Source organism: Vipera berus (genome assembly GCF_964194415.1).
Source record: "Vipera berus genome assembly, chromosome: 8".
NCBI lineage: Eukaryota > Metazoa > Chordata > Lepidosauria > Squamata > Viperidae > Vipera > Vipera berus.
Window position 1 is genome coordinate 2,484,130 of NC_138211.1, and position 15,112 is coordinate 2,499,241.

At 49.9% G+C, this 15,112-nt stretch overlaps 1 protein-coding gene across 1 annotated transcript in view; it reads right to left on the reverse strand.

Annotated features, from left to right (window-relative positions):
• The window catches only part of MCAM (melanoma cell adhesion molecule), a 28,530-nt gene extending 15,638 nt beyond the window's left edge, over window positions 1-12,892 (reverse strand). The window contains exon 1 of the mRNA XM_081333632.1: window positions 12,793-12,892. Coding sequence (XP_081189758.1) covers window positions 12,793-12,859 — 67 coding nt within the window. The 5' untranslated portion in view covers window positions 12,860-12,892. The remainder of the gene's footprint in view (window positions 1-12,792) is intronic.
• Between the last annotated feature and the right edge of the window lie 2,220 nt (window positions 12,893-15,112).

Consider the following 15,112-nt stretch of genomic DNA (forward strand, 5'->3'; position numbering starts at 1 on the left):
AGGATCTAGTCAACTAACAGTCAAAGCTAATTTGGCACTAGATAAGGATCAATGCATTCAGGGGGGAGGGGGGGCTGGACCTAGGTCTTTTGTGACAACGCAATGATTTCAAACTGATGACACACTTAACCCCACCTTCCAACTCAGCCTCTTCTTCTCCTACACACCATGACTTAGGACCGCAATTAGGAGGTTTACCCCTTTCTGCAGGATGAATTCAAGCCCTTGAAGGCACCTCTCTACCAAAATGGTCCATCATGTTTTCTTGCCTTCAACCTGTAGGCCTTCCAGTGAATCAGACCAAATCCCATAGTTCTCATCTTCAGTGCCCCAGCTTGATCACAAAACTTTCTCCAAAATATAACCTTCTTTGGCTCTGTCTTTTTTTTAAGTGGGGGTAGCGGTTGAATTTCTTTGCAAACCAGCCCTGAGGAGGTCATTCCCATCAACTTCAAAACCAGGAAACTTCCCGGAACTCTGCAAGGGAGCAGGTGCAAAGCTGCAGGAAGAATATCCTGCACAAAACAATTCTTGTTTGAGAGGCCTCTCCCCAGCAGCTCTGTTTCCTCTGCCCAGCTCTTTTGGGTGGCCCACAATCCTTCCCCCTCCCCTTTGGAGAGGAACCCATGCATTGGCTGAACATCTGTTGGGTTTCCAGGCATCCACCAAGTGGGCGCGATTGCTGTACTTAGCAGGTGGGGGATTCAATTCTTCCTCTGGCATCATGGAAGGGGATCTCAAATTATTCCTGACAATACCCAGGCTGTCATATAGCAAGAATCCAACTTCTCTGAACAAGGAAGGCAAGAAGCAAAGGAGACTGAGAGAAAAATCCGAGGGGTCAGTGACCTTCTTGCATCATTATGTTCTCAATCCCCAAGAAGCCACAGCCCTCGTAATAAGCTGCATTAGACATTCAAACCTTCTAAATATGGAGGTTTTATTTGGCTAGATTAAACAACAGCTATTGATAGAGCTGATGATTCACTAGGGAGTTGCCATCAGGCTTGACGTAAGGATAAGGGGCAGGCATTAATTTTTAAATATTCCTCCCCCAAAGATGAGCTTTTGTAGCAAGGAGAAGATTGGGAATCCCATCTACCACATCACCTCACCCCCCAAAAAGCAGCCATGAAGGACTGGCAAACCCATAATGAGATTCTCATGAATGAGGACCAAGCTATAAATTGGGAAGGGGTGGAGAATTCTCTGGGTTGCAAGATGAATATGACCAGCCAGCCAGGTTGGGCCACCAACTAGGTAGCCTGGAGCACTTGGATCAATCCAGAAGATGGTGGAACTCCACATCCTTGCCTGATCTAGAAAAAGCCAAATGAAGCCACATGTGGTAGTCTTTGAGGGGAAGCTATCAGGAAGTCTCACAGGTGTTGGTCAGACTGGGAGTTGCATGAGATAAAACTTCTGGAGAAGATAAGGAATGGCAAACCGCTTCCATATCGCTGCTAGGAAAGTTACACGGGTGTGTCTGGAAAGTCACCAGGATTCAAGGTGAATTCAAAGAAGCTTATTCCAGGTGTCAATAAACATGGCAACCACTTAACTTGAGGAAACCAGTGTTGGAGGAATGGGGTAAGTGCACTCTGCTCCGTTCCCTTTGTCTTTGGATAATCGCTTTGACAGGCAAACAGGCCCAATGAAAACCACCATTTGACCACTGGAACTCTCAGCTAACAGGAGATCAGCTTCCCACATCTTAAAACGTGGACGTGGCTTGAGTAGTTCGCCATGAGGAAAAACCCAGCTAAAGATGACCTCGTCCCAGATGGACACGTCCGAGAACACTTCTACTGCTTGCTTCTTGAATGTGAGTATGTCTTCTAAAATTGTCCTGGACTGTTGCGATAAGCCATCTTGGCTTTTGCTTTGTTCTTAAGCCTTAATTAGCATACACCCATTCCAGCACAGATGGGCAGCCCTGAAAAGAAACCAGAAGAAGAACCAGCCATGGACATAAGCTCTAAAGTTGATTCTTCTTTGCTGTGACCACATGGCCACCATCTTCATTTTTTCTTTCATCCTCCCATGGATGGAAACTGGCTTGGTGTGGCAACTTGTGGAAGAATTGCGGGGGGGGGGGCACATGCAATGGTTTAGTGGCTCCTTAAACAGTCTGTTCTCTGGTAGCCCAGAAGAAAGCTTTTGTCTCTTCCCAAAGAAAATCAACATCCTTGCCCGGCTGGACATCACCAGAGACAGACCCAGAGTAAGCACAGATCACCTTCAGCACTAAGCAAATGTGAAACATGATGAGGCGTGATGTTTCCATGCAACCAGCCTACAAAGCCCGGCTCATTGAGTTGGACAGGCTTCAACAGTTTGTTCTGTTTACTTATTCGCTCTGGTTTGTGTGCTGTTCCTCTGTGGAGACTCTGGGCCTGAACGCTGCAAGGAGAGAGACATAAAGAGAGAGAGAGGGGGGGCACCACTCATTCAGAGGTGTGGATGGGGCTGGACACCAGTAGAAAAGAAAAAAGGAGCTGAGTGAACAATCCAGGTAGACATCTAGATGACTTCCCCTCCATCCACCCCATTTGATGAGTCCTCAAAAGATCTCCATGGGTGAAGCAAGGGCTGCTCACTGATGGTTTGATTGTTTCCAGCCCCAGGCAAGTAATGGAGGTGCTGGCCACAATCCAGGGGAGAAGTAATCAGCTTCAATTGATCCAGTGCTAGGGCAGGGCCTTGGAGGAGGCTGATAAGTCTTGGTCCCGAAGAAGAAAACAAGCTTCAGCGCATAAAACATCAACTCTTGGACCTCTGGGAGAAGGTTCTTGTCACTTGTGAACTCCGGTTCACTCCAGACAATGAAGGTGTCACAGGTTTTGCAGCTCAGCCCAAAGGATGGATGGTAACTCCAAAAGAATCGTCTAAATCATCCAGATCTGATGAAGTGGGAATAATCAAGGGAAGCCTGATGTGCTGGATTCAGGATCAGTCAGCAGAGTGGAGAGAAACCGCCTTCAGGAGACTGGCAAAAGACAGATGGAGGCATTGGTTGACACTGAGCTGATATTGAGAAAACCATTCTGGCCAAATTTGAAGAGGTGTGGGAAATTCTTGTAGGATTCTACCCAGAATGAGCCAACGTATCACTCTTACCACTGCAATTCAAACCAATAGTCCCACCTGCATGTTGAAGAACTCAATAGACTGCTTCCATTGGCCGCACAGGACTTCCATCAGGGTATTGCAGTCAATTTACAAGCCACACTCACAAAAGAGAGAATCACAGTCGGACCTGGCCATGAAATCCAGCCTCCCTACTCAGCACAGGAATTGAAATATCAGTGTCCCCGATGGCTCTTCCACCTCCATTGAACATCTCCAGCAAAGCTCTCTGGTTCCACTGCTCTTCCTACTAGAAGACCATCCTAAAAGATCATCACTGAAAAGACTTATTCCATGTCCTATGGAATAAGAAAGAACAATTCCCATCTCTAAGCCAACTCTCCTCTTCTCCAGGTCCAACCATCTGTCTCCAAAGAATGGCCTCCAAGCCACAAGAGATGGTGCTGAAAAAGAGGAACGTGAAGTCGGAAAAGGTTCTTAGCAAAGCCACAGAGCACCTGGTTTCCACACTGAAGAAAGAACAGGAAGGTGAAAAATCTCAGAAGAAGACCTTACCAACCAGAACCAACAATCTTGATTCAATTTGAATTAGCTGGTGCTTCTTTCTACGTCCCTACAACCCTCAGGTAGCTACGATGTGTATCAATGAAATGGGCTACAGATTAGCCCACAATGCAGGTGAAGCCGAATTGTCCACAGGGCTAGAAAAGGTAGGAAGCTACATTTGAGAAAAATGATGTGTGTGCCTCAACCCAACGAAGTAATGACCTACAAGCAAGATAAGCAGAATTTACATCTCTCCGAACACTTTCAGTATTTGACTGCTGTACAGGTGATCCATGTTCACAGGATCTAAGCTCAAGATGGTTAGAGTTGCCATCATTAAGTTCTTCCACTAACAAGGTCGGAGAATCTGTCAGGCTCAGAAAAAAAAGATCACACCTTATAGGATCTGGGAGCTTCTTTAAGGTTTCTAGAATCCACCTGTTAAATCCTTACAAGGAGTGAAGGCTGTGCACAGCCACCTAGGGACCCCTATGTTTTTGGGGTGACCGGTTCCTAGTTGCACCCCTCTTTCTCGTTGCTTGGTGTACTTCAATCTGCAGTGCTTCTGGGGCTGGAGTGAATGAAGGTCGATCCATTTCTAGCAGCAAATTCAGTTCATGAACCATCCAGCACTGGAAAGTCCTTCACGAGCAGAACTCTCTCAGCTTGAAAATTATGCTGGCTCCATGCTATAAAACTAGGAACCAATGCTGGCTATTCTCAAGGCCAAACCAGAGTTGGGAAAGGTTGAATAACCTGGTTTTAAATGGTGGGTTGGGGGAACAGACAGAAAGGCTAGAGCTTGCTGTTGGAGGACCAAGCTTGATTGTGTCCTCTCATTCTCCAGGCTGGCCTGCTGGATGACTTCCGCCTGCACGACCAACTCATGCGCCAGGAATGTCCACCACGTGCCACTGAGCACAAGTCAGAGAGCAGGTCTTTTGTTCCTCTGCTGTCCCAAAGCTGGCACAAGGGCTGGCGGCTGGCACGTCAGAGCAGCTGCTGCCAACACTCTTACGGAAGCAGTGGGTGTCCAGAGGAGAGACGGGACGGCTCACCAAATGGAGGGGCAGCCAGGCCAAGCAAGGGAGGGTGGACCCACAAACAAAAGGGGTTTTACTGCTGGATGGATTTCTGTTTTGGAAGCCTCATTTCCTTCTTATGGAATGAGCCCTTCGGCATTTCCCATCAGGCCTGGAGCCCGGAGCGAAGTTCAGAAGCGAATTTCTCCCTCCCTGCAGGAAAATAGTGGCAGCCCCCCAACACAATGACTTGATTGAAGGCAAGAAGGCCCCAAGGATCCCGGGAAGACTTTCTAAATGGCTCAAAGGCTGCAGAGAAGAGGAGCCGGGAATAGAGGATCCATTCTCTGCCAAAACTTCTCCCCATTCCAAACGCCCACCCAGAATTGCCAAAGAAAGTGAGGAGAGGGGGAAAAAGGAAGAAGTCCACCCACCCACCCCTCCTCGGGAACAAGAGTGATCACATCCGAACGCAGCCCATGCTTTCTAGAAATCTCTGCAAAGCTTGGAACAGCCTCTTCAAGCCTGCATCAGTCAAGATTCGACCAAGAAGGCCTTCTGGGGGATGGGAAAGACTTGCCAATCTCAAGAAAGTTTAGGCTAGATTCTTTTGAGATGGTGAACCCTTCCTTGGGAAGGGGCGCAGGTTGAGGCGACTGCCGGGATGATCTGGAGAACACAGACCACACTTAAAAAAGCAACCATTACTGGAAAGCAACAGCCACTTGGCCCAAACATTAAATTAATGTGGGTTTTTTAAAGTGCAAAATACCACTTTTATTCTGGGCTGAAAAGGTTCGACCAGAAACAGAAATGAGCAGAAGAAGCAAAACCAATTTCTAGATTGTTTCCAGCAAGAATCTTGCAAGAGAGATCCTGAAGGGAAGCTTGGACAATCCGGACGGAATGCAAAGTGGCACAAAGTTGTCAAAAAGCCACAGTTTGACCTTCCTGTTCTCTTGGCCAAGGCCTGGAGGACTTTAAACAAGGAGACGAAACCGATCAAAGAGAGGAGGATCAAGACGGCTAAGCTTCTCCCTGACACAGGGAGCAGAGATAGAGCATTGTCTCCTTTCTCACAACATGGCAACCCGGGGTCATCCTGCTTGGAAGGAGATGAAAGGCAGAAAAGACAGGATTTCTTTCTACAGTTCATAAATCCATGTCCTCCCAGCCAAAGAGGCAACAAAGCCAAATGGCTGTTGCGGATGGCTTTAAAAGGAGAATTGGAGCACGTCACAGAGCGCAAGGTTATCAGCCCCCAAACGCCCAGAAGGATTGTATCATCAGGTGTCATTTGCCAGAGAGCAAAACCAGAAAACAACTACAGATGCATTTGAGGGGAAGGAGCCCCGGGCCAGAGGTGGCTCGGGCCCCAATTGATGCGAGGGTTGTGATTCTCAGACTTCCCAAAACGTGATTTGCTGCTCTGTGAAAATCTCAATGAAATGTGCAAAATTAAGATCCCCATCTCTACCACCCCCAGCAGCGAACCTAGGCATGTTCCCAGGGAACATGAGAAGCAAGAGACCCCCGGATCCGATGCCGAAGCTGTCTCAGGCCCCCACTTCACTCTTCCCCAAGCAAACGTCTGGATGAGATGCAATGCACAGTCTCTCCAGTGAGTTGCCAAGGCAGAATGAGGATGGGGTGGGGGCTCATGAGAGAAGCACAATGCCTGACTCACTCCGGGGCAGGTTTCCCGGGACTCCAGTTAACCATATTTAGCCTGCTTGGGAACAGTCAGGACACAAACCTCGCAAGCAGCCAAACCCACTGGAGCACTGACCACTCGGAGCCGTCCTGGGAGGCCGTGGAAAGAAGTGGCTAAGCTAAAGGGTCACAAGCTCCTGCAGGAAGGAGCAATGAAGGGAAGCCAGGGAGGGGGGAGGGAGGTCCAGTTCCCAGGGGGAAATTAATCTGAGAATTAATTAATCAATGAGAGGATGGGGGCAAAGCTACTGGGGTGGGGGTAGAATTGTGGACATGCCAGAAGGGTGGAAAAAATAGCATCTGGAGAGGATAAAAAAAGAAAGCGTAAGAAAGTTTGCTTGGAGAGGAATTCTCCCTAGAAGGAAAGGCTTGGCTTTTCTCCCAGTGGATCTGATTAAGCGGGTAGAATAGAAGGCAGATATCTCTATTTATCAGGGGATGCTGGTTTGGGCTCCATTTGATGTGGCTGTTATGCTGTCATTTGCACACTCCAAGCCAGGTGCTTTTTAAGGGAGGCTGGCAGGTCCCCTATTGTAGGCAGCTTATGGATTCAGACTGGGGAGGGAAAGAGGCAAAAAGGATGTGGGGTTCTCGAAATTCACAAGGGAGGAGAATGCCAAAGAGAGAGGATGGCATGCAGCAATGTGAAGGCTTTATTTCCTAGCCAAAAAAACCCCACTCTTCTTGAAGGCAAAGATAGCGATTAAGCATTGCTGCAAGAGGTGGGAGAAGCAAAGAAAGACAGAAGACGGAAGGGCTGTGGTGGCTCCCAAATTCTCTGGGAGTCGTGGCAGCACAGAGTTGCAGGTTTCATCCCTGATTTTTTTTCAGAAAGAATCTTGCAAGCCTGGACCCAATCTCGTTTTTTTAAAAATAAAAAAAAATCTGGAGACAAAGAACAGGGATATAATGGTGCTTGGATCTCATTTTCTATGACTTCCAAATGCCTCCCACCTTTAAAGCAGAAGGGAGAATGATCAAGAAAGGTTGCGCAGAGTTCAGAGTCAAACGTTTGCTGCCCCAAAGCTATCATTCCCACCTTTGGTTTGCCATCATAAGCCTCCTCTGACTCCGAAGCTTTTGCCTCCTCCGTCCAACCAGAAACTACAACTGCATCTCTTCCATAAAGTTGTAAAAAAAAAAGGGGGAAATCTGTGGACCATTCCATGCAGTGGAGTATGTTGTTAATCGTTGCAACCAATGGATGCATTTTCAAAGCAATTCTCTCCAGCTTGTGATTTCATTCCACTGTTAAGAGCAATAGCACCTAGACTTATTATATACACAGTGCTTTACAGCTCTCTCTAAGTGGCTTACGGAGTTGGCCTTTGGCCCCCAACAATTTGGCTCCTCATTTTATTGACTTTGGAAGGATGGAAGGCTGAGTCAACCTTGAGCCCGTGAGAATTGAACTGCCGGCAGCCGGCAGTCAGCAGAAGTAGCCTGCAGTACTGCATTCTAACCACTGCACCACCAAACCCAGGTCAAGCTCAAAGTATTTGAAGGGTACCAGGCAGTGCTAAATTCTCAACATCTGCACCCTATGCAAATTCTCCACAATCCTTCAAAACAAAGTAATAAACTGGTTTTAGAGCCTTCATGGGCTCTACCAAGTACCAGCTGATCCCGGTGGCTATTTTTGTTTCCAGAAGTTGGTCCACTCAATGACTATTTTACTACAGGAATTGCATGATAGGTAGTCCTTGACCTACGACCGTCATGCAGCCTATTTATGGGATGGCCATGAATCCCGACCTGACGTTATGATCTTTTTTTGCAGCAATTATTAGGCGAACACGATGGTCGCTAAACAAGCACAGCGGTCATTAAGAGAACCCATTGTTCGCCATGGCCTGGTTTGGCCCCACAATGGAAGTAAATTCCGGTTTTCAGCAACACTATCATAAAATGTAATCTTGTGACTGCGGGATGCTGCAAACGGCTGTACCTGTGATTGTGTTCTTGAGAGCCAGAACTGCAGCCCCCTGACCATGATGGGGGTGCGAAAAATCAGAACTGGGCTGAGACTCCCTTTTTTCCAGGTATGTTGTCAACGCTGCTAACATCGGATGTTCTTTCTTTGACAACTTATGGAGATGCAGCCATTTTCCTTCTTATGTTTTCCTCTTAGAATTAGAGTTAGAATTAGATGATACTGGGGGGGGAGGAGGAATGTGCACGGGAGTTTAGTTAGACATAACAATACTGTACCTAGTGTGAGAACCAAGGTTATTGAAATAAGAGATGGTAAGAATTGGCAGGCTGGAGAACTGGAGGGAAAGCCTGCATTTCAAACTAATTGGAGAATGTGATTTATGACTGTTAATTGGAGGAGGGAATTGTGCATTGACACTATGTGCTCAGGGGACGGGAATTCAGATTTTGGCTTTGTCTATGTACTGCCGATGTTATGCTACTCGAATAAAGATTCTTTAAGGTAAACAATGCCTCGAAGTTCTTTGAAGAGTTTCATCTGTCGGAACCATGACATTGGTCCTAACTTCAAAAAGTCGCCAAGTGACCGATTGTTAAGTCAAGGACTATTTGCATTTGAAAATCTTCCTTCTCTAACTTTCATTCAGATGACTCTCCTGCAAGGGAGGAGTTTTTAAATCCTTTTAAATACTCCACCCACCCACCCCTCCACACACACAAAGGTAACGTCAACAAGCGGGGAATCTAAAGCAGACGTGGAATTTTAGATCAAGCCTTCTGGATCACATCCAAAATTGTTGTCTGGTGATCTTCACTGGCTCTCGTTCAAGGGAAACAACCAACCGGAGAGGTGACTCAGTCTGAGAACTGGTTATTTCCATACCTATCGGATGTGATTAAGAGAAGGAACATGGACAAGGTTGTGAGAAGTGAGCAGTGAAGCTGTGGTGGTGGGTAATCTTTGAACGTGTGCTTTAGACCTGGCCTCAGCTGCCCCTAGCCAGTTCTCTAAAGAGTGGCTAATAACAGTGGTCCTCTCTGCCCGGGTTCTGGGCAACCATTCGGTTAATTCTTGCAGTGTTCGGACACTGCACTAAAACAACACTGAAGAATCGGGACAGCCAGACGCTCCAAGACACAGACAAACCTACGACGGCCAACCAGGAAAGAACTTGAGACGGATGGCGAAGAAAGATGGAAGACCAAAGGTTCCTTCTCCAAGGCACTCTATGTCCAACCATTTTTCCAAGCTGGAAAGAATTCCCCGTGGGCACTTTGGTGTCCCGGATGGTTAAGACCCTGTTCAGATACACGGTACAGTCCCATAATTGATTTCCTGAAAGGAGAACAGAAGGCGGGCCAGGAGGTGGAGTCTCATCAACAAGACGAGGGTGGTGTGGACTTCAACTCCCAGAATTCCCCATGCTGGCTGGGGAATTCTGGGAGTTGACATCCACGTGTCTGAAAGTCACCAAGTTGAGAAACACCTTGCTAGAATTAGACGTGTCCACAAGGCCTAACGATCAATGACAGAAGATCCTGGAAATGGGTATGAGCCAATGGGTCGGAGACAGTTACTGCTCTCAGTTTCACCTCCATGAACAGACTACTGCAATGTGCTCGGCGTGGGGCTGCCCTTGAAGGCTACTCAGAAGGTATCAAGAAGATAGAAAGTATCTTATCTTGTTGGTGTGGATTTTGATCTTGAATGCAGTCCCTGGAGACAGGACACCAAAGAGCTGACTGCATTTATGCATTTGATGACATCTGCCCTAGCTATTGATTTGAGTTTTAACTGGAGCATTGCAAGCCCCTCTTATCGAAGTTGCATAAATAAAAGTCCACAGTCGTCTTGCAGTGAACAGTCTCACAAACTGGGTGTTAGGAAGGGCGTGGCCAGACATAAAATGTGGTTTTATGCAGAAAGCAAGTTGGCTATTCAATCCCGAATACATTCTCCATCACCTTTTTCCTTCGTCTTTACCTTCTGAGCAACGGACAAAGCACCGGACAAAGCACAGGGCTACCATCACCCTCAATTTTTATTTTCTAAGAACATTTACAAAGGAATAATGCTGGAGCTGGCATGTTCCTTTCCCACCTTCCAAGGCTTGTCAAAGGAAAGAACCGCAAGATTTGCAAAGCAAAGCTGCCCGCAGGACGAGAATCCCTCTTTTCCCGTCCCCGATTGGAAGCACACGCCATCCCTCCCTCTTTCTTTCTTTCTTTCTCTTTCTTTCTTTCTTTCTTTCTTTCTTTCTTTCTTTCTTTCTTTCTTTCTTTCTTTCTTTCTTTCTTTCTTTCTTTCTTTCTTTCTTTCTTTCTTTCTTTCTTTCTTTCTTTTACATATTTCAATGTACAGCTTGTTCCCAGGCCGAACGCAGCCCTGGAATTTTTTTGGCACCATTCCCTGGTTATAAATACTTCCCTGAGAAATTAGCAAACTAGCAAAAACACGGCCCTTTTTTCATTTCCATATCTTGTTTGTTTTCTTTTTAACATCTTCCCGATCACAAATATTTGTGAACACATAAGCAGGATAAGAGGGGGGGGGGGAAACAAAAAAGGAAAAAAAATCCACATGTTCCCTGAACAGGGCATGACCCAGCAGTTGGAAACGCAAAGGAGATGCCGGGCTAATCTTGCAAAGGCTTGGCTGGGGGAAGAGACTGCGCGGAGATGCAAGGCATGAGGTGTCTTCCTTCATTTAAAATCTCACAGCCCTACAGATCCCTTGTTTTGAGCGGCAGGCACCACGCCCTTGGGGTTTTGAGATTTCTGCCATCTTGAATTAAGGATGGAGGAGCAAGGAAGCTGGCACTTCTCTCAGTCTGGAAGAGAAGAGCGCACCAGCCACAGAAGACACCAGCGTCCAGTGCCAAAAAATCTGCCTCCCTGGAGTTTCAGCCTAGCAAGAAAGCTCAGGCACGCCAAGTGGGTGGGCAGCATGTGCCCAGAGTCCCCTCCCTCAATGCCCTGCTCTCCGTGGGCAGGGAGGGGCCGGGGAGGATAGGAAGCAGAGCCACCTGTCCCGGCTGGGGGACGCTCGCTTGCACCAGCCACAATCCCTCCTTCTTAGCCGCCCAGCCAGCTCTGGGCTTGTCTTCTGGGTTCTGCTCTCCGGGTGGGGGGGAAGGTTAAGGGGGTTTAGCTCAGCTTCTTTGCAGGCAAGGTGGAACAAAGGTTGCAGAATCGAGAGGCTGGGGAGGTGGGGGGGGGGCTTCCCCGCCCTCCAGCTACCAGCCAGATCTTTTTTTTGCGGAGCAGCTGGTGCCGGGCTGGGCTCCTCCCTTTCCGAGCCAGCCGCATTTGCAACGAGAAGTGGGGAGGGGGCCTGAGCCCCACGAAGCCCCGGGAAGGACGCTGCATTCCCCCCCCCCTTCCCAAAGAACCAGGGCTGGGTCGGTGGGAGGCTCAACGCGGTTAGAAGCGAGTCGCTGGCAATGAATGGCCGGGCCCCGTCCGGCTCAGCTGGGTCCCTGCTCAACGGGCAGGACTACAAGGCTCATTATCCTCAGCCAGTTCCAACGCGGGCGTCGCAAGAGCAATCCTATTTTGTGGGAGGGGTCCCGAAGAGCAGGTTTTGCAAAAATCCCCCGACCGAGACTGCAGCAAAGACGGGCCCGCCCCCTGCCGCCCCCTGCCGCCCCCTTCACTCTCCGCGCCTGGGAAGCGGGGCGGGGGGCGAGGCCAGGGGGGCGTCCTAGGGAATCCCCTTCCTAATACCCGGGGAGGGGGCGAGGAAGCGGACCCGTTTCACCCTCGCCCGCCCGCCCGCCGCCTTTCCGCCACCAGAACAGGCGGTGCCCGAAGGACGGATGGCCAATTCGCCCAGCCGCGGGGTCATAAATCAAAGCGGGGCAGGGAGCAGAGGGGGACGGAAGGGGGGTCTTGCTGGGGCTGCGATTTGGAGGCGCCCTGACCTCCCCCCCACTCCTGACCTCCCCCCTCCACGCCCTCGGCTCCCCAACTCCGGTTCTTTATGCCTTCCTTTCTTCCACCACAGCGCACCCCGCCCCCTTTTCCTCCACTAGTAGTTGCAAAGCGGTTGTAGCAGCTGCTGCACCCTGGAGTAGAGTAGAAGCGGAGGCAGGGAGAAAGGTGGGCGTGTTCTCCAACCGTGCAGGCGGAGAGCGCGAAAGGCGCCCCGCTTCTCGGCACCGGGTGGGACTCGCGCGCCCTGCCCAGCCAAAGCCTTCCCGGGCAGGCAAGCCGGGCACCCCCCCCCCACACGCAGACACCTTCCGAGCTGGGCACTTCCTGACCAGGCAGGCACCTTCCCGGGCTCGCCTGGAACTGGAGGGGCTCCGGGAGCCGCCCCCCACTCAGCGCCGGGGTAAAGGAGCCGCGCCGGGGCCGGAGAGCGCAAAACGCGCGCTGCGACACCGGCAGCCCTCGCTCGTGGCAACCCCGGGGCAGGGGGCTCCATCGTGCCGGGGGTCTGGGGGTGCCAGCCTCCCGTCCCGCCCGGGGCGCCCCCGCTCACCTCTGCCGCAGTAGCTGGCGAGCAGGAGGCAGCCCAGCGCCAGGGATCGCAGCCGTCCGCAGCTCATGGTCGCCCGCACCGTGCCCGGACTCCGACTGCGGCCAGGAGCCGGGGAGCTGGAGCCCGGCGGCTGACGTCACGGCAGAGGGGAGGGGCCGCTCCGAGGGGGCACCCCGGCCACCGCCCCCCATTCCCGAGGGTGGGCTGCACCGGCGCGGAAAAGCAGCCGGATGGGAGCAGGTCGCGGTCGAGCCCGCCAGGCTTCCCAGCTGCCGGGATGCAGATGCGGGCGCATCTGGCCGTCCTCCCTGGCAGATGCGCGCAGCAGAGCCGGCAAGGGCCACTCAAGGCGCCCGGTTCAGTTTTTCCGGACAAAAAAAGAGAAAAGCCGGAATTCCCCCTGGGACAGGGAAGGCGAGGGAGCATCGGGGGTCCCAATAGGGCCAGTGCAGGAGCACCGTCTGGGTGGGGTAAAAGCAGGGGTCCCCCCCACACCAAAAATCAGCAGTCCCGGGTCCAGGTGTGACCTGACCTCCTTGGGGAGCTTTGCCGCATCCTGCCTCACTGAGTGGACATCTAATCAAAATTGAAACTCCCAAATAAGTCGTATCCTGTGAAAAGGGGGCTGGTTTTCTCGCCCCCTTAGATTCTGGCATGTGCCCCCCCCAAATGTGCACTTGAAGGGCTCTGCCTCCTCCTTTTAGCCTCTTCTCTGTGGGGGAGTTTCTCACTTGCCCACAAGGTGAGCAAGGGCGGCCCTTTGCCAGGAGCCCAAATTTTGATTGGGTGAGCGTAGGGGATGCTGCAATGGTCATAAGTGTGAGGACTAGTTGTAAGTCACTCTTTTCAATGACGTTTGAATGGTCATTAAACAAATGTCCGTAAGTCGACTTACCTGTGCAGTCCCTCTGAGAGCAAGATGGGCGGTACTTAAATGTAATTGACAGATATAGCGAAAGAAAAATAGATGATAGGAGAGAGATAGATAGATAGACGATAGATAGATAGATAGATAGATAGATAGATAGATAGATAGATAGATAGATAATAGATAAATGGATAAATAGGTGATAGGTGATTGATAGATAGAGATAGGCAGGAGATAGATAGATAGATAGATAGATAGATAGATAGATAGATAGATAGATAGATAGATAGATAGATAGATAGATAGATAGATAGATGATAGGTAGATAGGAGATAGAGAGATAAATGGATAAATAGGTGATAGCTGATTGATAGATAGATAAGAGATGATAGGTAGGAGATAGATGATTGATAGAGAGACAGACAGCTGAAAGGCAAGACCTGAGAGACTCCTTGTTGCTGGCAGTGTCCCATTCTTTCTCATGAATCTTGTGATCCAAGCAGGAGAGATCCAGCTGTTTTAGAGTCAACCACTGACACGTTGACATGGGTTGGAGAAAGGCGGGCCAGCCAAAGCTTGGCATTGTCCCCAAAGGCAGTGCTTCGTTTGGGGTCTCCTTCCCAGCTTCTCCTCCTTCCTCCAATTTCTCCCTTCAGTCCTTGGGGGAGGGGTTTCTTCTGGTTCCTTTGGGGAGCCCCAGCAGGTCTCCACAATCCACACCACACCAGCCATGCTGAGCACTGAGCGCTTCCCGGCTTGCAAGTGATCGGAGGTGACTGAAATAGCAGCTGGCCTGACCTTTTGGCCTCCTAATTGCTCCGTTGCTGCAGGGAGTCCTAGCTGAGGGAGAAACCTGGACAGCCTTCTCCTGGCTGACGGGTTACCCTGTTTACTGTCCCGCTGTGGTTTGGAAGGGGTGAAAACCCCCACCCTCTTTGGGGACGCTGCTGTTCTGCCGCATGTCCACTATTGAACAAAAGCAGTTTCAATACTGTTTCAGCAAACATCTCTGCTGCTGTCAACCTCTGAAATGTTTTCTCTTGCTAAGAATCTCTCCCTTCTTCCTTCCCTCTCTCTCTCTGTCTTTCACAGAGAGAGAGAGAGAGAGAGAGAAAGAGAAAGAGAATCCATCCACCCCTATCCTCTTTTCAGTTATTCTACGCCAACCCCTCTGGGCTGGAGTTGGCTTTGACTTTGGCTTAGGTGTCATCTCTGAATCTGTGAGTTGCAATCCACAATTCAGAGCTCAAACGGGCAGTCCTCGTTTAGTGTCTGCCTCATTTAGCAATTGCAATTACAACAGCGCTGAAAAAGGACCTTTGTGACCAATCCTGGCATTGGCGACCTCCCCAGATCTGTAAAACTAAGGAAAGCTGAATCACAAGTACAGTTGCCATTTCACTTAGCAACTGCTCCGCTTGACGACCAATTTGTTCACACAGACTGTGGCTG